Genomic DNA, 21,781 nt, shown 5'->3' on the forward strand with positions numbered 1-21,781 from the left:
TGCTGCACATCTTTGGAACATGTGTTAGCAGAGCACAAACAGGCCTTCCTCCCTAACATATTCTGTCTCAATCTGCTTTTGTACCCTCTGTCTGATAGCTGAATGTCAGTTAAATGGTATATCTTTGACTCAGATGTTTTTACAGAGGATGAGAGGAAACAGCAAACCAGATGAACAAAACTGTAATGAGAAATGCTCAGAAAAATGATAAGGTGGAATGGGTCACCTTAGAGAGCAGTACATGGCTGTCACTGGAAGTATTCAAACAAAGTTTAGGAGGCCACCTATGAGCTCATGTACCTTAAGCCAAGGGTGATTCAGTGCTTCATAAACAGTGATCCTTTCAGCTGGATCCAGCATCAGCATGCGACGCACTAGGTCTTTGGCACTTTCAGAGATATGGCTCCATTGCCTTGGATTCATCTGAAGAGGAGGAAAGGAAAATGACACTTATTTTCAGTGAAAAGTGACATTCACTATTATTTAATATTCCTATATTGGTTCAATGTCAATGAAATTCTCAGAGAAAATAATAGAAATCTAATTCTAAAGTCTTGTTTTCTAAGGAAGAAGACAAATACAATTCTTTTGTTTTAGTTGCTCATTATGAGATTTTGCATCAGTAAGTATTCCTTACATATGTTCTTGTTGTTATATGTTATAATACTTTTATTAATGGAAAAATAGAATGTTTATGATTACAGTTTCTACCTTGAAGGGACTAGAATACTTTGACCTAGAAAAAACAAAAAGAAACTTTAAAAATGAAAAATTTTAGCCCTGGCTGGTGTAGCTCAGTGGATTGAGCACAGGCTGCGAACCAAAGTGTCGCAGGTTCGATTCCCAGCCAGGGTACATGCCTGGGTTGCAGGCCATAACCCCCAGCAACCACACATTGATGTTTCTCTCTCTCTCTCTATCTCCCTCCCTTCCCTCTCTAAAAATAAATAAATAAAATCTTTAAAAAATTTTTTAAAGAAATATTTTTGATATTTTGGTTTTAATTGGGATTAGCAGTAATTGTAAAGATATAACAAGTTATTAATAAGATATTTTGGTCACTCTATATCAATTTCAGTCTTTAGGGAAAAGTATTCTATTACCATAGATCTTATGAAATAACCAGTTCACTTGTGTATTGTCCTCAGTGAAATCACTTTTGTTCTGTTTTTAGAGACAACTAAGCCACAAAGTAAACTAACTAAAGTGAAACAAAAAAATTGAGTTGTTTAAAAGACTCAGGACTTATGAGAAAGACTGTGGATCTGTGAGGAAAAAATGCTGAAAACTCCTGGAAAAGGGGCAAATCTGAGACTAGAAACCAGAAAAAAAAATACAAAGGAATGCTTTGGGTTTGGGGTTGGGAAGGCAAGTAGGTCAGGGGAATAGAGTTGGAGGAGGAGGGTCTCATTCCCTATTTTAATATCAGAAAGCTGACTGATCAGTGAGCTTCAGTGAGCTGCCTGGTCCCAGGAGCTTTAAGCAATGTTATGACTTTAACCTTCAAAGGGAGAAAGATGGAGAATAAAGTCCATAACAATTTAAAATCAAATGAAATCACAACTTGCATCCAGTACATATGAATCATTACAATTTGGTCAAGGGTTAGCATTAGTCGCTCCACTTTGGCTAATGTGAGGCTTTGTACTTGTAGATGGGAAGTAAAAAATGTCTCCACATTAGGGAGGGGATAGTTCTTAACACTGGAGGGTGTTCCACTTTCTTTTTCTAACAGGCAGAATTCCAAACCATAGTTACTTTTGCTTGTCAGAGCCCATTAAAACAAACGCCATGAGGTTGTTAAAATATTGTCATCCTACTGAAATTGTGATCAATTGACCAGTTTGAAATAAGGAGGTGAATGATTAAAGGGGAGTTAGAAAGCCTTGTTTCCTGCTCCCTATACTAGAGCTATTGTACTATTTAAAGTCTGAATGATTAGTCCTTGGGGAAGGGTTTGAGAAATCCTCTGACAGTGGTGGTAAGATTTCTGGAGTAGAGTACAGGTTGAGTATACTTCCCCATGCCTTTTTTAAAATTTAAACTTAAATTTTATTTTATTGTTGTATTGGGGAGCCAAATCTATAATTTTCTCTTCCTTTGGCTCAAAAGAGTAGCTGAAGTTAATTTGGGAGGTTGACTATATAAGGGGGGAACTAAACTAGGCTATAAAACAGTCACTTATTTGAATACAAAAGCCAGGCAGCTTAGATTTCTGCTGTGTAGATACCAACTGGTTACCTGTAGTAATGATATAAGATGATACTGTCCTTTATAAAAAAAAGTTAATTGAACAGGCTCATAGATACAAACTGAGGGTTGCCAGATGAGAGGGAGGTTGGGGGACTGGAAGAAAAAGGTGAAGAAATTAAGAAATAAAAATTGGTAGAACAGAGGGAGGGGAAGGGGAATAAAGGGGGAAGGCAGGGGAAGGGGCAAGTAGAGGACTCATGGGTACGGAAAATGGGGGGATTGACAGTGGGAGTGGGGTGGGGGGATGGGGCAGGGGAGAGACAACTGTAAACTGAACAACAAAAGAATTGGTAGTTACAAAATGGTCACGGGGATGTAAAATACAATGTAGGGAATATAGTCAATAGTATTGTAATAACTATATATGGTACCAGGTTGGTACTAGATTTATTGGGGGTGGGGAATCACTCTATAAATTATATAACCACCTAACCACTATGCTGCATACTTGAAACTAATATAAAATAATATTGAATATCAACCACAACTGAAAAAAGTTAACTGAAATTAAATGTTAGCATATATTCCAGTTAAACAGTATTCTCTCACATCCACTTTAAAAGATCAAGTAAGCTAGCAAGTGAGGATAAAAAGCTAAACTAAAATAATTTAAGACCAGTAGTAGTTTATAAACTGTGACAATTGAAATATACTACATTTAAAAGATATAAAAAATTTCTTGAAAATACCCATGGAGATCTAGGACTTTGTTAATAGTTCTTCTGTTAAGTACCACCAAGGTGATAAAATGATATTTTTGAGATCTGCTTCAAAAAATCTGGTAGTATGTGGAATATGGATAAAACAAGATGGGCTGTATGTTGCTAAGTATTGAAGCTAGGGGTTCATTATATTGTTTATCTCTACTGTTTTTATTTGTTTGAATTTTCAATTAAACAAGTATAAACATTAAGGGCTGATGGAATCACAGCATGCTATACTTAAAAAAATAAGATCTACCAGGTTCATCACTGATGAATAGAGATGAATCTATACTTCAAACTGAGCTGCTGAAAACCTGGAGTTTTTGTAAGAAAAGCCATGAATAAAAGCAAGAGGTGAGGTTAGCCAAGTAAGAGCATAAACAAGTTATTAACCTAAAGCTTCAAACCTTCAGGTACTGAGATTATGATATAGCTGCCACCATCCACCTGACTTACTATAATAAGAATAGGAAATTTTAAAATAATTTAACCTTTGTACATGTGTGAACAGTCCAAGTTTTTTTCCAAAGAAACAAAAATAACTATTCAATGCTTTAAACATAGACAAAATCAAATACCAGAAGCAGTTGGAATGAAGTACATTGCCTTGGAAACAAGGAAGTTAGCAAGTGAACAAACACAAAGGAAGAATTCTATTATTAGCAAATACCTATAACTCAAAAAGGCAGGTGGGAGATTTTATTACATGGTATCTATGTCATAAGTCACTGTGAGGATAAAGTGAGTTAAATATAAGTATTTAGAACAGTTCATGGCACAAAGTAAGTACTGTGTATGAGTTAGCTATCCTTGTTGCTAGTATTATTATTATGCTGATGCATTACCATTTGTGCTTATTTTCATGTTAGTATCTGTGATTTCACTTGGCAAAGTTCAACCACAAAGCCACAGTGTGCACTCCTGATAGCCACTCACAATTTCCAGGGATTGAAGGGGGATGTTTACTTACAAGCAGTTTATTTCCCAGTGGTCAACTGACTCTAAGAGAAGCAGAAAAACCTATACTTAAAACATCTCTCTCTGTCAACAGAGTTTTGGCATATATCTTAACCCAAATAAAAGACAAACCTGTATGCCTTTATAAGCTGATGGTCTATAGGCCAAAAAAAAAAAAAAGTATAAACCAGTCTTAACTACAGAAGCTTCAGTTTTGGCTTAAAAGAATAAGGCTGTTACTCTAAAATTACTTTACCTTTCTTTTCTTTTCTTTACTTTTTTCCAAGTGTGATATAAAATCCTAACATTACTAAAGAATTGAAAAGAAAATTTTAGGGACCTCATAGTTTTTCAGTCTAGTGTTATATAAACCCACGTGTTTTGAGTTTATGTTGCTAGGCATGGCTGAAAATGAAACAGTTCTGTTGCGTAGCAAGTACAGGTTTCAGTAAGAATGGGAGGAAAAAGAACTTCCCCAACATCAGCAGCCCTGATCTAATATGCAGATACACTCCCCCATGCTTCCCATACACAGCATCCTATTCTGTCAGCCATATGTGGTGGGGCGTGGCAAAACAGTTTAAGAACTGGGATAGTGAGGTCAACCTTAAGCTTGTTGATTTCCAAGAATTCCTTAGGTCTTTTTGGTATCACTATTCATAATGTCAGTAATGACTTTTTACTTTTTAAACAATGAAAGTAATAATGTACTAATAAGAAGTTTGTAAATTGTACATGTGGTTTCCAATCCATATTAGCCAATGAAAAATATGAATAAGTCACATCAAGATGGCTCCAAATTATATTATGGACTGCAGTTGTGATACTGGTATTTAGTTGTTTATTCTGGAATGTAAATGGCAAATTTTTCAGCTGTGCAGATTAGCCTGACTAAATGAGTTTGGCTACCAGACAGCTAATGGATACTTTCATTATATTTTTTAAAATTTAATCTTTATTATATTTTTCCATTACCATCTATCCCCCTTATACCTCCTCCCCCTGCAATCACCATACTGTTGTCCATGAGTCCTTTTTCCTTTTCCCTCAATCCCTATACCCTCTATCCTCCCCCCACTACCTGTCATCTGTTCTCCATTTATGAATCTGTCTCTGTTTTGCTTGTTAATTCAGTTTGTCCATTAGATTCCATATATGAGTGAAATCATATGGTATTTGTCTTTCTCTGACTGGCTTATTTCACTTAGCATAATGTTTTCTAGTTTCATTCATATGTTGCAAAGGGTAAAATTTTCTTTTTTTTTATGGCTGAGTAGAATTCTATTGTGTAAATATGCTAACAGATACTTTTAAATCTGGGTTGATGTCTATCAAAAAAAAAAACTTACTCAGGGTAAAATAAAAGGTCAAATTCTATCACAATGAATTCTAAGGATCATCCCCTATTTTTTCCCTGAACTAGAATTTTATTTGAAATCAGTAAAGCACTAACTGAACAATTTCTTTAACCTACCTAAATGAGCAGTTTTGCTAGAATATTTATTTGTGGATAAAGAATTCAATTTTTAGTGGATGTGGTTTGTGAATCTGAGGGCTCAGGACTCTTAAAACAGTTGACTTGCACATGGGGGAAAGAGGGACATCTATTTGGTCTCTGGTTTTTACACTGTATGAAAGAGAACAAGGGTCCCTGTTTTCTAGCCTAAACACAGAGCTGGGATCCAAACAGGGCAGAGAGACTTTAGCTGCAACACAGAGGAAAGGAAAAGGGAGGGGCAAGGCAATGGTTTCAAAGTCAGTCCCCTTTCTTCTACTTAGATGACTGTTTAGCTGATAGTGACTCAGAAATTTACTTGTGGCCTATGTTGCCCACCAAGGCTAGTGGGTCAATGATGTAAGCAAAGAACTTTTCTGTGACTTAGTATGTGACAACCAATAAGCAATCCAAAGACAGATAGTTACTTCAAAACACATTTTACAGAATAATTTCATCACAATGAAAAAAGTAAAACATTCATAATATATTACCTTGTATTTTCCTTTAATAATGCCTTCAAACAATCGTTCCTTGGTTCCATAAAAAGGCAAACAACCACTTAGCAGGATAAAAAGGATCACACCACAACCCCAGACATCTACGGGTTTTCCATAAGGCTCTCTTTTGACAACTTCTGGGGCCATAAAATGAGGTGTTCCAACGCGTCCTACATTTAAAACAATATCAAGGAAAAAATATTTACATTAAATGAGCTTGTTTCCCCATTTGAAAACTGAAAATAATACAACCATAACTGTCTGAATGAAAAGTTTAACAAAATAAATATTCCCTCACTACCTCTGCCTTTCTCGATAATATCAAGTTTGCAGAAAGAAATGCATTATTTATCTAATTACTTCTTTGGTTTGCAGCCGGCGCTCAATCCACTGAGCTACGCCAGCCAGGGCTTATCTAATTACTTCTAATATTCGTACTTCCTATTGAACTCAGCAGTACACAGCAAGTGTTTCTCGTTTCATGAAGCTGTTTACATTTTCTAATTTTCACAAGTTAAAAAGTAAAAATAATATAGAACAGAGGCAGGTGGAAGAGTCAGCAGGCAGAGTGTGGCTGCCTAGCAAAGAGCCGGGAGGGCCTGCCCTGGGCAGGGCCAGGGAGGGGATGGTGGCACAGGAGTGAGGAAAAAAAATCTGTGGAGAAAAAGATCACTTTTAACTGCCGAATGGAAATTCTCAAATTAAACCCAATACTGAGAACTTTTAAGAGTATGAATTTGAATCTGAAATCCTGTTTAGATTTTAGGTGTTGATTATAACAGTTAACAATGATTAGTAATATTTTGTTACAAGATTTTTAAAGTTTCCTTCTAATGTTAACATTTGAAGAGAATGAAGGCAAATACATGATATAAATCACAGTCAGAATTCTTCCATTTAATACTCTTTGACCTTCATTTTTTTTTGTTATGTATTCCTTTTATTGAAAACAACCCACAGAAGTTTAGGTGTGTGAATAGTAATTGCATGAATCATAAGTGTACAAATGTAAAAATTTTTTACACAATGAACATTTGTAATCAGCAACAAAACCAAGAAACAGATCCTTTTTTTATTGTTGTTGAATTACAGTTGTCCCCATTATCCCATTACTCTACTCTGTCCTACCCACCTCCATCTCCCATATTAAGTCCTACCCCGCCCCTGTTGTCTTTGACCATGGGTCCTTTGCACATGTTCCTTGATGACCCTTCCCCTTCTTTCCCCCATTATCCCTCTCCACTCTCCCCTCTGGTCACTGTCGGTTTGTTTTTATTTCTATGTCTCTGGTTCTATTTTGCTCCCTTGTTTGTTTTGTTGATTTGGTTCCATTTATGGGTGAGATCATATAGTATTTGTCTTTCACCACCTGGATTACTTCATTTAGCATAATGATCTCCAAATCCATCCATGCTATCATGAAGGGTAGGAGTTCCTTCTTTCTATCTACTGCATAGTACTACATTGTGTAAATGTACCACAGTTTTTTGACCCACTCATTTACTGATGGGCATGTAGGATGCTTCCAACACTTGGCTATTGTAAATTCTGCTATGAACATTGGGGAACACAGGTTCTTTTGAATAGGTGTTTCAGGATTCTTAGGATATAATCACAGCAGTGGAATTGTCAGGTCAAAAGGCAGCTCCATTTTTAGTTTTCTGAGGAAATCCCATACTGTTTCTCACAGTGGCCACACCAGTCTGCATTCGCACCAACAGTGTATTAGGGTTCCTTTTCCCCACAACCTCACCAGAATTTGTTGTTTGTTGATTTGGTTATGGTGGTCATTCTGACCAGTGTGAAGTGGTATCTCATTGTGGTTTTAATTTGCATCTCTCTGATGGCTAGTGATGCTGAGCATTCTTTCATATGCCTCTGGGTCCTCTATATATCCTCCTTGGAGAAGAGTTGGCTCAGTCCTTTGTCCATTTTTTTAATTGGATTGTCTTCCTGGTGTGGAGTTGTGTGGGTTCTTTATATATTTTGGGGCTCAAGCCCTTGTCCGAGGTTTCATTTGCAAATATATTTTCCCATACAGTTGGTTTCTTTTCTTTTCTTTAAATATATTTTATTGATTATGCTATTACAGTTGTCCCATTTCCCCCCTTCACTCCCCTCCACCCTGTACACCCTCTCCCACCCACATTCCCCCGCTTTAGCTCATGTCCATGTGTCATACTTATGAGTTCTTTATCTTCTACATTTCCCATACTATTCTTACCCTCCCCCTATCTATTTTCAACCTACATTCTATGCTACTTATTCTCTGTACCTTTTCCCCCTCTCTCCTCCTCCCATCCCCCTTTGCTAACCCTCCATGTGACCTCCATTTCTGTGGTTCTGTTCCTGTTCTAGTTGTTTGCTTAGTTTCTTTTGGTTTTGCTTTAGGTGTGGTTGTTCATAATTGTGAGTTTGCTGTCCTTGTACTATACATGTTTTTTCTGTATCTTCTTTTCTTAGATAAGTCCCTTTAACATTTCATAAAATAAGGGCTTGATGATGATGAACTACTTTAACTTGACCTTATCTGAGAAGCACTTTATCTGCCCTTCCATTCTAAATGATAGCTTTGCTGGATAGAGCAATCTGGGATGTAGGTCCTTGTCTTTCATGACTTGGGATATTTCTTTCCAGCCCCTTCTTGCCTGTAAGGTCTCTTTGGAGAAATCAGCTGACAGTCTGATGGGAACTCCTTTGTAGGTGACTGTCCCTTATCTCTTGCTGCTTCTAGGATTCTCTCCTTCGTTTTTACCTTGGCTAATGTAATTATGATGTGCCTTGGTGTGTTTCTTCTTGGGTCCAACTTCTCTGAGGCTCTCTGAGCTTCCTAGATTTCTTGGAAGACTATTTCCTTTGCCAGTTTGGGGAAGTTCTCCTTTATTATTTGTTCAAATACGTGCTCAATCTGTTGCTTTTCCCTTTCCCCTTCTGGTACCCCTGTAATTCGGATGTTGGAACGTTTAAAGATGTCCTGGATGCTCTTAAGCTTCTCCTCATTTTTTTGAATTCTTATTTCTTCATGCTTTCCTGCTTGGTTGATTCTTTCTTCCTTCTGGTCCACTCTATTGTTTTCAGACCCAGTTTCCTTCCCTTCACTATTGGCTCTCCTCCGTGTATCTTCCTTCATCTCTTTGATGGTAACCTGCATCTTTTCATCTAATTTGCGCCCAAAATCAACCAATTCTGTGAGCTTTCTGATCACCAGTGTTTTGAACTGTGCATCTGATAGATTGGCTATTTCTTGGTCGCTCAAAAGGATGAGTCCTGGGGGACTGATCTGTTCTTCTGTTGGAAACATATCTCTCCCCATCTCTCCCCCCCCCCCCCCCCGGTCTGGTCGCTCTTGTTATGGTGAGGGGTGGAGCCTTAGGTGTTCACCGGAGCTGGGCACCCCAGTCGCTAGATTGTGACGTTATATGTGGGGGCGGGGGTGGGAGCAGGGATGGGAGGGAACAATGGCGGTAGTTCCATTCTCCTGGGATCTCAGTCCCTTCTCTGGGATCCTGGGTTGCGAGCTCTGCCCTAATTCACAATTGCCGCCTCACTGGGTCCGCCAGCTGCTGCTTGCATACTCAGGGTCCACCGGTGCGATCTTGCATGCCCTGGATGGCTTACGTGCCAAGTTTTCCCCGACCTCCGCGCGCCGCCAACGCGCGCCCGCCCGGCTTGTCCTCTCGGCCCCTCCTACCAGTCTGCATGTACGGGTCTACTTCAACCTCTTGGCTGTCCAACTTCCATTCAGATAAATCCTCTGTCAGTTCTGGGTGTTATTCTGGTTCTAAATTGTTGTTCTAATCTTGGTTGTGCATGGAGGTACGGCGTATCCACCTATTCCTCCATCTTGCCGGGAGTCGGTTTCTTTTCTATTTTGCTGATATTTTCTTTAGCCGTGCAGAAACTTTTTAATTTGATGAAGTCCCATTTGTTATTCTTTCCTTTACATCACCTGCTCTAGGGGACATATTGGTGAAAATACTGCTGCATGGAATATCTGAGATTTTCCTTTCTATGTTCTCCTCTAGGACTTTTATGGTGTTACAACTTATATTTAACTCCTTTACCCATATTGAGTTTATTTTTGTGTATGGTATAAGTTGGCAGTCGAGTTTCACTGTTTTGCATGCAGCTGCCCAGATCTACCAACACCATTTGTTGAAGAAACCAATTCTAACCCATTTTATGCAGCTGGCCCTTTGTCAAATATTAATTGACCACAGAGACATAGGTTTAATCCTGGGGTCTCTATTATGTTCCATTAATCTATTTGTCTGTTCTCATCCCAGTACCAGACTGTTTTGATTATTGTGGCCTTATAATATAGTTTGATGTCAGGTATCGCAATCCCTCCTACTTTGTTCTTTTTTCTCAAAATCGCTGTGGCTAGTCAGGGTCATTTATGGTTCTATATAGATTTTTGAAATGTTTTCTCTATACCTGTGAAATATGTCATTGGTATTTTAATAGGGATTGTATTGAATCTATCAATTGCTTTGGGTAGTATGGTCATTTTGATGATGTTAATTCTTCCAATCCATGAACATGGTATATGTTCCCATTTATTTGTGTCTTCCTCAATTTCTTTCTTCAGTGTTGTGAAGTTTTCTGAGTACATGTCTTTTACCTCCTTTGTTAGGTTTATTCCTAGGTACTTGATTGACTTTGTATCCTGCTGTTTTGCCAAATTCACTTATTAAGTTGAGCAGGTTTTTGGTGGAGCCTATAGGGTTTTCTATATCATGTCATCTGCAAACAATGACAGTTTTACTTCCCCTTTCCAATGTGGATGCATTTTATTTCCTTTTGTTGTTTGATCTCTGTGGCTAGAACCTCCAATACTATGTTGAATAGAAGTGGTGAAAGCAGACATCCTTGTGTTGGTCCTGATCTTAGTGGGAAAACTTTTAGTTTTTGCCTGTTGAGTATGATGTTGGCAGTATGTTTCTCACATACAGCCTTTATTATGTTGAGGTATGCTCCCTCTACTCCCACTTTGCTGAGTGTTGTTATAATGAATGAATGGGTGCTATACTTTATCAAATGCTTTTTCCATATCTATTGATATGATCATGTGATTTTTCTCTTTTCTTTTGTTAATGTGGTGTATTACGTTTATTGATTTGTGAATACTGTACCATCCTTGCATCCTGGGGTGAATCCCACTTGATCATGGTGTGTGACCATTATAATGTATTGCTGGATATGGTTTGCCAATGTCTTGTTGAGGATTTTAGCATCTATGTTTGTAAGAGATACTGGCCTGTAGTTTTCTTTCTTTGTTGTGTTTTTATCTGGTTTTGGGATTAGGATGAGGCTGGCCTCATAAAATGAGTTTGGGAGTCTTCCCTATTTTTGGATTTTTTGGAATAGTTTGTTTGAGAAGGATAGGGATCAGGTGTTCTTTAAATACTTTGTAAAGTTCTTCTGTGAAACTGTCCAGTCCAGGGCTTTTGTGTGCTGGGAGTTTTTTTGATTATTGCTTCAATTTCACCAGCTGTTATTGTTTTGTTTATGCTTTCTGCTTCTTCTTGATTCAGTTTCAGAAGATTACATATTTCTAGAAATTTGTCCATTTCATCCAGGCTTTCAAATTTCTTGGTATAAATTTGTTCATAGTAATTTCTTACAATCCTTTGTATTTCTGTGGTATCACTTGTAATTTCTCCTCTTTCATATCTGATTTTACTTATTTGGTTCCTCTCCCTTTTTTCTTGATGAGTCTGGTGCAAGGCTCATCAATTTTGTTTATCTGTTCAAAGAACCACCTCCTGGATTTATTGATACTTTGAATTGTTCTTTTAGTCTCTATGTCATTTAATTCTGCTCTGATCTTCAATATTTCCTTCCTTCTACTTGCTGTGAGCTTTGTTTGTTGTTTCTCCAGTTCTTGTAGATGTAGGGTTAGGTGGTTTATTTGAAATGTTTCTATCTTTTTCAGGTAGGCCTATATCACTATGAATTTCTTTTCTCAGGACTGCCTTTGCTGTGTCCCATATGTTTTGGACTGTTGTATGTCATTTTCACTTGTTTCCAGAAACTTTTGATTCTTTCCTTGATCTCATTATTCACCCAGTAATAGTTTAATAGCATGTTATTCAGTCTCCATGAGTTTGAGTGTTTTGAGGTTTTTCCTTGAGGTTGGCTTCTAGTTTTAAGCCCTTGTCATCCAAGAAATTGCTTGATATGACTTCAATTTTCTTGAATTTGTTGAGGCTTGTTTTATGTCCTATTATGTGGTCTACCTTTGAAAATCTTCCATGTGCATTTGAAAAGACTGTGTATTTTGCTTCTTTGGGATGAAAGGTTCTATATATATATAAGTCTATTTGATCTAATGCATCATTCAGTTCCACAATATTCTTGTTAATCTTTTGTTTGGAAGATCTATCCATTGATAACAGTGAGGTGTTAAAATCCCCTACAATAATTGTGTTTCTATCTATATCTTTCTTGAAGTACTCCAAGATTATCCTTATATATTTGGGTGCTCATATGTTGGGCAATATTTATATCTTCCTGATAGATTCTTCCCTTGAGTACTATGAAGGGTCCTGCTGTGTCTCTTTTTGTGGTCTTTCTCTTGAAGTCTATTTTGTCAGACTTAAGTATTGCTACCTTGGCTGATTTTCAGTTTGCTTTTAATATTTTTTTTCCAACTCTTCACTTTCAGTCTGTGTAGGTCTTTTGTTCTGAGGTGCGTCTCTTGTAGGCAGCATATGTGTCAGTTATGTTTTCTTATCCATTCAGCTACCCTATGTCTTTTGATTGGAGCACTTAATCCATTTACATTTAAGTTTATCATTGATAGGTATTTATTCATTGCCATTTTACCCCTTTATACCTGTGTTCCTCTTTCGCTCACCCTTTTTCTTCATCTTCTTAAAGCAGTCCCTTAAGCATATCTTGCAATGCTGGTTTGGTGGAGGTGTATTATTTTAACTTTTTTTTTTCTGGGAAATTCCTTATTTCACCTTCCATTTTAATTGAGAGCCTTGCTGGATAGAGTAGTCTTGGTTTCAGGTCTTTGTTTTTCATTACTTGGAATATTTCTTGCCATTCACTTCTGGCTTGTAATGTTTCTGTTGAGAAGTCAGTTGCTAGCTTATTGGGGCTCCCTTGTATGTTTCTCCCTTGCTGCCTTTAAGATTTTCTCTTTGTCTTGGAATTTTGCCATTTTAATTATGATATGTCTTGGAGTGGCCCTCTTTGGGTTCCTCTTGATTGGAACTGTCTGTGCTTCCTGGACTTGTGTGACTTTTTGTCTCAGAAAACTAGGGAAGTTTTCCATCATTCCTTTGTCAAACAGGTTTTCTATCCCTTGTTCCTCTTTTTCTCCTCCTTTTGGTATCTTTATTATAGGGATATTATTTTGTTTCATGTCCTGCAATATTCCTTCAACCCCTTTTCATTCTTTTTGAGTCTTTTTTTTTCCTTTTCTTGCTCTTTCTGGGAGTTTTTTTCTACCTTGTCCTCCACCTCACTGATTCAGTCCTCTGCTTCACCTATCCTGCTTTTGATTCCTTCTACTGTGTTCTTCAATTCTGAAATTGTATTCTTCATTTCCTCCAGGCTCTTGCTGATAGTTTCCATGTTCTTTTTCACACTGAGATAATTTGCAGTAAGTTCATCGTAGCTTCTCTGTAGTTTCTGATAATTCTCACTGAGCTCATTGAACTTCCTTATAATGACTGTTTTGAACTCAGTATCTGATAAGTTTACTTGCCTCTATTTCATTTAGCACTCTTTCTGGGGCTTCCTCCTTTCTTTTCGATTAGGGGTTGTTTCTTTATCTTCCCACTATTTGTGAGACTCTCCTTGTTAGCCTCTGCTTCTTAAATTGATCTTTTCTGACTCCCTGACTTTGTGGTGTGAACTTCTATGGTAGGAGACCTGTGAGATTCAGAGATGCAGTCTCCTTGATCTCCTGAATTTGATGCTCTTGGGATGCCCTTTATACCATTTATGTTGGTTCTCTGGATTTAATTGGGTTTTGATTCTTGATGGGTCATTCTTCAGTGGTTCCTTCATACCAGTGGTTGACTGAGGGCCACTCCTCCCACCACGTGTTATATTCTGTTGTGCAGGTGCCACCAGAAAAAAACCACGAAGACCAGGACACAAACCCACACCCGCAAATATACCCCCCACACAATCCCACTATCAATAGCAAATGAATCAGTATTAATAAGGATGTAAATAAATTAAGACTATTATAAGAAAGGAGAGTGAATATGAGATGACCTACTGATAGAAGAATGATTTTGAGAGGGTAGAGAGAGGAGTACTAATAATGGTTGTGAATTGGAGCAATGTGAAGAAAGTAAAATTTACATCGTAAATAAAAAGGGGAATGAAGAAGGCAGAATGAAGTAAGAAGGGAAGAATTTAGTACTAGGTTTAAACAGAAATTAAAGTGAGAGAGAGAAAGAAAAAGGAAGGAAAAAGTAAATAAATAAGAAAGATATAGGAGTTCCAGACAAGATGGAGGCATAGGTAGAAACCCTTCACTTCTTTGCACAACCAAAAGGAGGATAACAACCAATCTAAAATCAATAAACAACCAAAACCACCAGAAAATCAAACTGCATGGACCTCTGACAATAAAAAAATTAAAGAAAAAATCAACCGGAACAACCAGATTGGTAAGGTGGCGGACAGCATGTGAGGGGCTGACTTAAGGAGAAAACTGAGACTCAGAGCTGACTGTGGGCTACGGCTGGGGATACTGAAGTGGGAGTTTCTCCCAGTCTTGCACAAGAGTTGAAAACTGCGAGACCAGCAGGGGAGCTGCACTGTTCCCTCTCTGGTGCCTCCCCCATAGGCAGCGCCAAAGCACAGCAAAGAGGGTTGCTCTGCCTGGGTGAATACCTAAGGCCCCACCCCCTTACAACCTATCAGCTGCGCCAAGACAAAGAAATATGGCCCAAATGAAAAAACGCAGCAAAACCTCAGAACTAAGTGACGAGGAGATTAGCAACCTATCTGATGGAGAATTTAAAGCCCTGGTAATCAAAATGCTCACAGAATTGATTGAGCTCAGTCAAAAAATGAAAGATACCCAAAATGAAATGAAGCAAAATATTCATGGAACTATCACTGACAGGAAGGAAACCAGGATTCAAAGCAATGATTTGGAACAAAAGGAAGAAATAAACATCCAACTGGATCAGAATGAAGAAACAAGAATCCAAAAAAACTGAAGAGAGGCTGAGGGTTCTCTGGGACAACCTGAAATGTTCTAATATCTGAATTATAGGGGTGCCAGAAGGAGAAGAACAACAGCAAGAAATTGGAAAACTTATTTGAAAAAATAAGGAAGGAAAACTTCCACAATCTGGTAAAGGAAATAGACTTCCAGGAAGTCCAGGAAGTCCAGGAAGCCCAGAGTCCCAAAGAAGTTGGACCCAAAGAGGAACACACCAAGGTACATCATCATTAAGTTACCCAAGATTAAAGACAAAGAGAAAATCCTAAAAGCAGCAAGAGTAAAGGGGACCATTATCTACAACGGAGTTTCCATTAGATTATCAGGTGATTTCTCAAAACAAACCTTACAGGCAAGAAGGGGCTGGTTAGAAGTATTAGAAGTCATGAAAGGCAAGGACCTACATCCAAGATTGCTCTATTTATCAAAGCTATCATTTAGAACAGAAGGGTATATAAAATGCTTCCAAGATAAGGTCAAGTTAAAGGAGTTCATCATCACTAAGCCATTATTATATGAAATGTTAAAGGGACTTATCTAAGAAAAAGAAGATCAAAACTATGAACAGTAAAATGACAACAAACTCACAATTATCAAAAATAAACCTAAAAGAAAAGAAAAACAATGAAAACAAAATCTAAGGAAACAACCAGAACAGGAACAGAGTCAGAGAAATGGATATCACACAGGGAGTTCAGGGGGGAGGGGGAAGGGAAGAATAGGGGGGTAAAGTACCGGGAAGAAGCATAATCAGCAGGCATAAAATAGACAGGGATAGATGAAAATGGTATAGGAAACAGAGGACTCAAAGAACTTATATGTACACCCCATCGACATGAACTAAGGAGGGGGAGGGTGGATGGGGGATAAAGGGGAAAAATTGGGAAAACTAATAGCATAATCAATAAAAAATACTTAAAAAAGAAAGATATAGGAGTCAAACTGGAGAGAAGGATCCACCACAGCACTATCAACACTAAATGAGCTAAAATTAATATAGGAGGGATGGGAATTAAGAGGGGAAAAAAGAAAGAAGAGCTTAAGAGATTTCTAGAGGAATGGGAAGTGATTTTGAAATGATAAAGGGAGAGGGAATATTAAGAGTGAGAAACAAAAACTGGGCTAAGACAGGGAAAAATTAAAATTTGAGATGAAAAAAAGAAGAGGGGGCCAGTAAAATTTGAGATTTGAAATACAAAATTATTGAAGATCTAGAGATAAAATTGAAAAATGAAACAACAATTACCCTATCCACAATCAATGAGCAAAGATTGCTAAAGGCGCAGAGAAAATTCAGGTAGTTTAAGAGTGGGGAAAAAGTATGTGAGATGACCATTCATAAAAAATTGGTTTTGTGAGGTTGGATGTGGGAGAAATAGTAAGAGTTCAGAATAGAAAAAAGTTGTAGGAAGAGAGGAAACAAAATTTAAAATGAAAATAACGAGAAGAAAGAAGGTAAAGTAGGATAAGAGAAGGGAGGGGCAAAATATGTGAATTGAACTAAACTACAGTATAAAATCTAGTGACTTAATACGCATAAACTTAATTGACAAGAAATGAATGTTAAAAAGCTATTGAGGAAAGAAAATATTGCAAGTCATGGAGAAGACCATGGCTGATTTTGTCTTGGTAGCCTCTAGTATTTACCACTGCTTTTTCTTTCTGGATCCATCTCTGATGATGTTAGATGTTGACCCCATCTGATGTTAGGCAGCCTGCTCTGAGTCTGCCAGGGATCTATAATGCTTTTGGCTGACTCCTTTGGTTGTTAATCTAGTCATTCCGCACTCAGTAGTCAGGCTTAAGCACTACAGAGCTGGGACAGAGTCCTTCTTGGGGTCGGGGTTATTGTTTGTCCTCAGGCTGCTGTTGCTAGGAGGGGAGTGGTGTGCCTGAGCAGGATGGCTGCTGCCATATGGGTGATGACTCAGCACTGGGATCCCCGCTTCTACTCTCTGTTTTCTCCTCAAAGCTTCTGCCCCCAGCCTCTCTTCAGGTGTCTTCAGCACACTGTGCCCCTGCCTTTGCCAGAGTCCAGGGTAAGGAGCTGCAAATGAAAATTTTTGTGTTGGCCCTTTAAATGACTCTTTGTGTCTCCAGCCGACCTTGTCTGGCAGAGAGCAACCTTGCAGCTTTTTTGCTGCTGGTTATCTGTGTACTCTTTGGGCTCTGGTGCTCTAAGCTGGGGATCCCCTCAGCTTAGAGTTTAGACCCCACACTTCTCAGGGGGATATAACATGTTGCTTAATTATCCCTCTGCCGCCGCCTGTGGGCACCCAGTCCACTCCTCTTGAGTCTCTACTACTCTTATCAGTCAGGTTGTGCTGAAAATGGTTCTCTCTGTCCGAAATTATATGACTTCTCTCTCACTATTGTTCAGTTGTTTGTTCCAGGCGATTTTCCTACAATTTAGTTGTAATTCCAGATTGGTCCAGGGAGGAGGTTAGTGTGATGTCCATTCACTCCTCCTTTATCTTTTGCTCTTCCTGCGACCTTCATATTCTTTAAAGTTGTTTTTTTTTTTTTTCCCTAGCAAAATAGGCTTTTAAGAAGAAATCTGATAGTAGTTGTTTGCATACTGGTAACCATCTTTAACTCAGTATTCCAAAGGGAGTCTTCTTCTACTATAGAAAGGTTTGTACCCTGTAGCAAATTATTGTTGGAGGGGGCACAGGGGGCACTGCCCAACAGTTCTGGCAGCTCTTCTAGCTGTATACAGGCCCATCCCCCTCCCTTTCTCTCTTTCCTCTCCATCTCTCTCTTTCTCCATGGAGAGTCCCAGATTATTTTTACTTTGAACACTGCATAATACTGTGATTAAGACCTTAGAGATATTCAAATCCAGTTAGAGAGAATGTATCATAAAGTTGTATTTAGTCATTGTCAAACTTGGTTTGGATGGAGACTGATAAAGCAAGTCTTAGATTGTGTGCTGGGGATGTTCCTTGCTGCAGATCATTATGGTTCCTCTCCCTCCCCCACAATAGAAGAAATTAAGTTCAGGGTTTAGAGAGTGAAAATACCTTCATTTAAAAGGTACAGCAGATCAGTGAAAACTCCACTGGTTAGAAGAAAATATTTTTATTTCCCATTTTGCTTCCTCGAATAACATAAAGAAGCTGAAGTGATGAGACCTAAGCCTCCTACTTTGTTAACAGCTTGGGACAGGGTGTGGCCATTGGAGATTCACCCTATTCTAATGGATAGGAGCTGGCATGAGAAAGGAAGAGCAGGACAAGAGATCAGGGTACCTGCTGGCAAGTTTTCATAATGCTTTGAAACTCAACTTACTTCTTACCATTCCCACACAAGAAAGGTGCAAGTGACTCAAAATGGGGGCCTCATTTTGGGATTAGTCAGAGCCACCATGGCCAGCCCCAGTCATCCTGAAGAGCTTCTCTACATTTATCTGGGTTGAAGACTACCCTGATGTATTTTGGTTCAAGAATTTGCTCATAGATGATAGAAGACAATGGTAGAAAGAATATATAGGAATGATCTTTTTTATTTTGTGCACATCAGTAGAATGTAGAAGTACTGGAATTAACCTTTACTGACCACCCCAAACTCCTTTGTGATCTTTGTGAGCTTTTCCTTTTTTGTGGCCACTTGATTTTTATGACTTTGACCACAAAATTCTAAGAAGAGGAAGCCAGTCATCAAATCAAATTAAATGTCACTGTATTATGACATACATCAGATAAACTTAAATATTTAAATGCTATGTTTTCTGATAATATAATAAGAATTTATTACCCAGAACTTCAGGGAGGGAATTGTTTTGAATAGCTACAGATTCAATACTGTAGAATTGAATCTTTATGCACACAAACCTTTTTACTTTACCAGTCTTGGATGGCTATCTTCCTTCAATTTCCTGACGTCTTTTACACAAGATGTTGCACATAATTTAGCCTTTTCTTGATGACTCAGAATTGCCATTGTGGATATCAATTAAAGAACAATGGTATATAACAGGAAACCCTCTCAGGAACTTCAGCTCTATGCAAGGTTTGATCAGTACTAAAATGCTGCTGTGCTTTCCAAGTTATGGTATCTGATCGATGTATTTTTTTGTTGTTGTTTGGCTTTCATTTCTTTTCTCTCACTAGGCTCACTCCAGCCTTGGCTTCTAATTTGTTGCATAAAATCTGCTGTTACCTGCAAACTAATGAGCAAACAGAATCTTTCACTTAATAACAACTTCTTAAGTGCCTACTAGGTCCTAGACACCATGGTAGGTGCTGTGGACATACAGAGGGATAAGCCATGATCCCCCTGGACCCTCACAAAGCTTAATCTTTGATATGATTACAAATCTCTGCATCAAATGCTACAAGGAGGTATGTAGCTCAGATAGTTATGGTAATATGGAAGAGAAGGAGTAGGTAACCTAACTTGGGATGGTGAATCTCAGCCTGCTCTTAAGATGATTGTTAGCTCAGGCTTCAAGAAGAGTAAAACCAATCTAGATCAGGGGTGTCAAACTCATTTTCACTTGGGGCCACTTCAGCCTTGTGGTTACCTTCAAAGGGCCAAACGTAATTTTAGGACTGTATAAATGTAACTACTCCTTAACTAGGGGCAAGAAGCTTGGCACTGCTGCTGGGCAGAAACAAGGCACTGGGCTGGATAAAACAAGGTGGAGGCCCGGATTTGGCCCATGGGCCTTGTGTTTGCCACCTGTGATCTAGATAAAATCACAAAATGCATTCAAACCAGGGGGTAGAGAGGTGTAAGATATAAAGGAACACAAATCCAGACAACTTTCTGTAAAATGAGAGCATGCCGGCCTCACAGTGTCTTTAGATGCTCAGTTGAGAGGACAATCTGCAGGTTTTATTTTTTTCTTTTCTTTTTTTTTAAATTTTATTTTAATCACTGTTCAAGTACACTTTTTTGTCTTTTACTCCCTTCCCAGCCTACCCACTAATTCCTCCTCACCTCCTTCCCATTTCAATCTGCAGGTTTTAAAGGCAGGAAGAGTCTTGCTGCTATTATAATGATTTTTTAGCTTCTTAGCTATCTTCTAGATAAGTTTTCCAAATAGCTGAGTTTTATATAGGAGAAGTATAAATACAGGGGTGGACAAAAGTAGGTTTATAGTTGTGAGTATGCAAAACAGAGAGTTTCTTCTTGTATTATTTATTAATTATTGTATTATTTATTTGTACAACTGTAAGCCTACTTAATCTACCCTGTATATGTAAATGGTTTTTACTATATGGAACATAATAAGAGAGGGAATTTCTTTCCATTTGGAGGACTGACTGATCAAAGATTCCAACTGATGGGAAAATAGCTTTTTGTTAAATATCAGCAAATTAGCTGATAAATATTAACAAAATTTTCAAGAGTAGCTTAAACAACAGGAGAGCTTTTTATAAAAATCATTTATCCCTATCTACATATATCCTATTTTTATATGATACTGTAATGATTTTAAAAGACATTGTAATGATTAAAGTAGTTATTTCAAAACTGTAAGGAAAGGTATGTTAAGAAATGATAATACTTTGTCCATCAGGAAATGTTTTAACTCTACAAGCACTGATAAAAATAAATTTTGCATAATACACACATTTTTGGTTCAAAATCAGCTTTGAAAATATGCAATTAAGGGAAAAGGTTAATGGACTTTTGGAAAATAGATTCACATGTAGAAAATGTCCAGGTAAATTTAATGAATCTGTTTTTCCCACTCAATTGAGATGCACACTAAAATATGAAGTCCATGTCATTCTGAATACTAACAGGATGCTGATCTAGATCAATAGAAACAAAGTCATTATATGTAACCAGTATATAACAGATAAGAGGAATTAGTTTCATTTCATTTTATCCCATCAACCTTAGGCGTGTATTTGTCAGAAATTACTTGTTATAATTGTGTACTCTTAACACAAGGATGATCTGTACAAATACCGAATTTGAATGTTAGTTTAACAGCAATATTTGTTTAAAAACAACAATTAAGACTTGCAGTTGATTGCAAGATTAATTTGGACCAGCAGCCTCATGTGGTTGTCCAAAAAGCTAATGCAACTTGGGGAGTCTGAGAGAAATTTAAGACCTACAGCAAAAGAAGTGATAGTTCCAAACTCCTGTGAGCCAGACTGTACCTGTAGTTATATTCAGTTTTAGCTCTGTACTTTGTGCATAGTGAGGAAATTCTGAACCTGTTTACATGAGGGATGGCAAGGTTAAGCTAGGCAAGTTAACTTGGACAAGACTTCAGGGAAAATGACAGCTGTCTTCAAACATCTGAATGGCTATCACATGGAAGGATTAAAATTGTTCAGCCTGGCTCCAAAAGTCAGAATTAGGACCAATGTGTAGAATTTATAGGAAGACAGATTTCTATTCAATGCAAGAATGAATATTTCAATAATTTTTAAAAAATGTTCCAATACTTAAGGAGCTTTCTAAAAATGGAATAAATTGTCCTGGGATATAGTAAATTTTTTGCCATCTGAGGAATTCAACTACAGCTCAACCTTTTGCTGGGAATTTTTGAGAGAATTCAATCGTTAGTTATAAGACTAAAGAAGTTAAGGCCCCTTTGAATCCTGAGATTCAATGACTTTATGATTAAATTATGATTTACCACCTGATCCTTTGGTCAGTCTTCTGATCACCAATGAAAAGTTCTGAATTAGGAAAAGAA

The 21,781-nt window shown here is 37.8% G+C and overlaps 1 protein-coding gene across 1 annotated transcript in view; it reads right to left on the minus strand.

Moving 5' to 3' along the window:
• The window catches only part of CASK (calcium/calmodulin dependent serine protein kinase), a 441,363-nt gene that overhangs the window by 151,259 nt on the left and 268,323 nt on the right, over positions 1 to 21,781 (minus strand). The window contains 2 exon segments of the mRNA XM_028522590.2: positions 301 to 423; positions 5,904 to 6,079. Coding sequence (XP_028378391.1) covers positions 301 to 423; positions 5,904 to 6,079 — 299 coding nt within the window.

The sequence above is a fragment of the Phyllostomus discolor genome, chromosome X (genome assembly GCF_004126475.2).
Source record: "Phyllostomus discolor isolate MPI-MPIP mPhyDis1 chromosome X, mPhyDis1.pri.v3, whole genome shotgun sequence".
NCBI lineage: Eukaryota > Metazoa > Chordata > Mammalia > Chiroptera > Phyllostomidae > Phyllostomus > Phyllostomus discolor.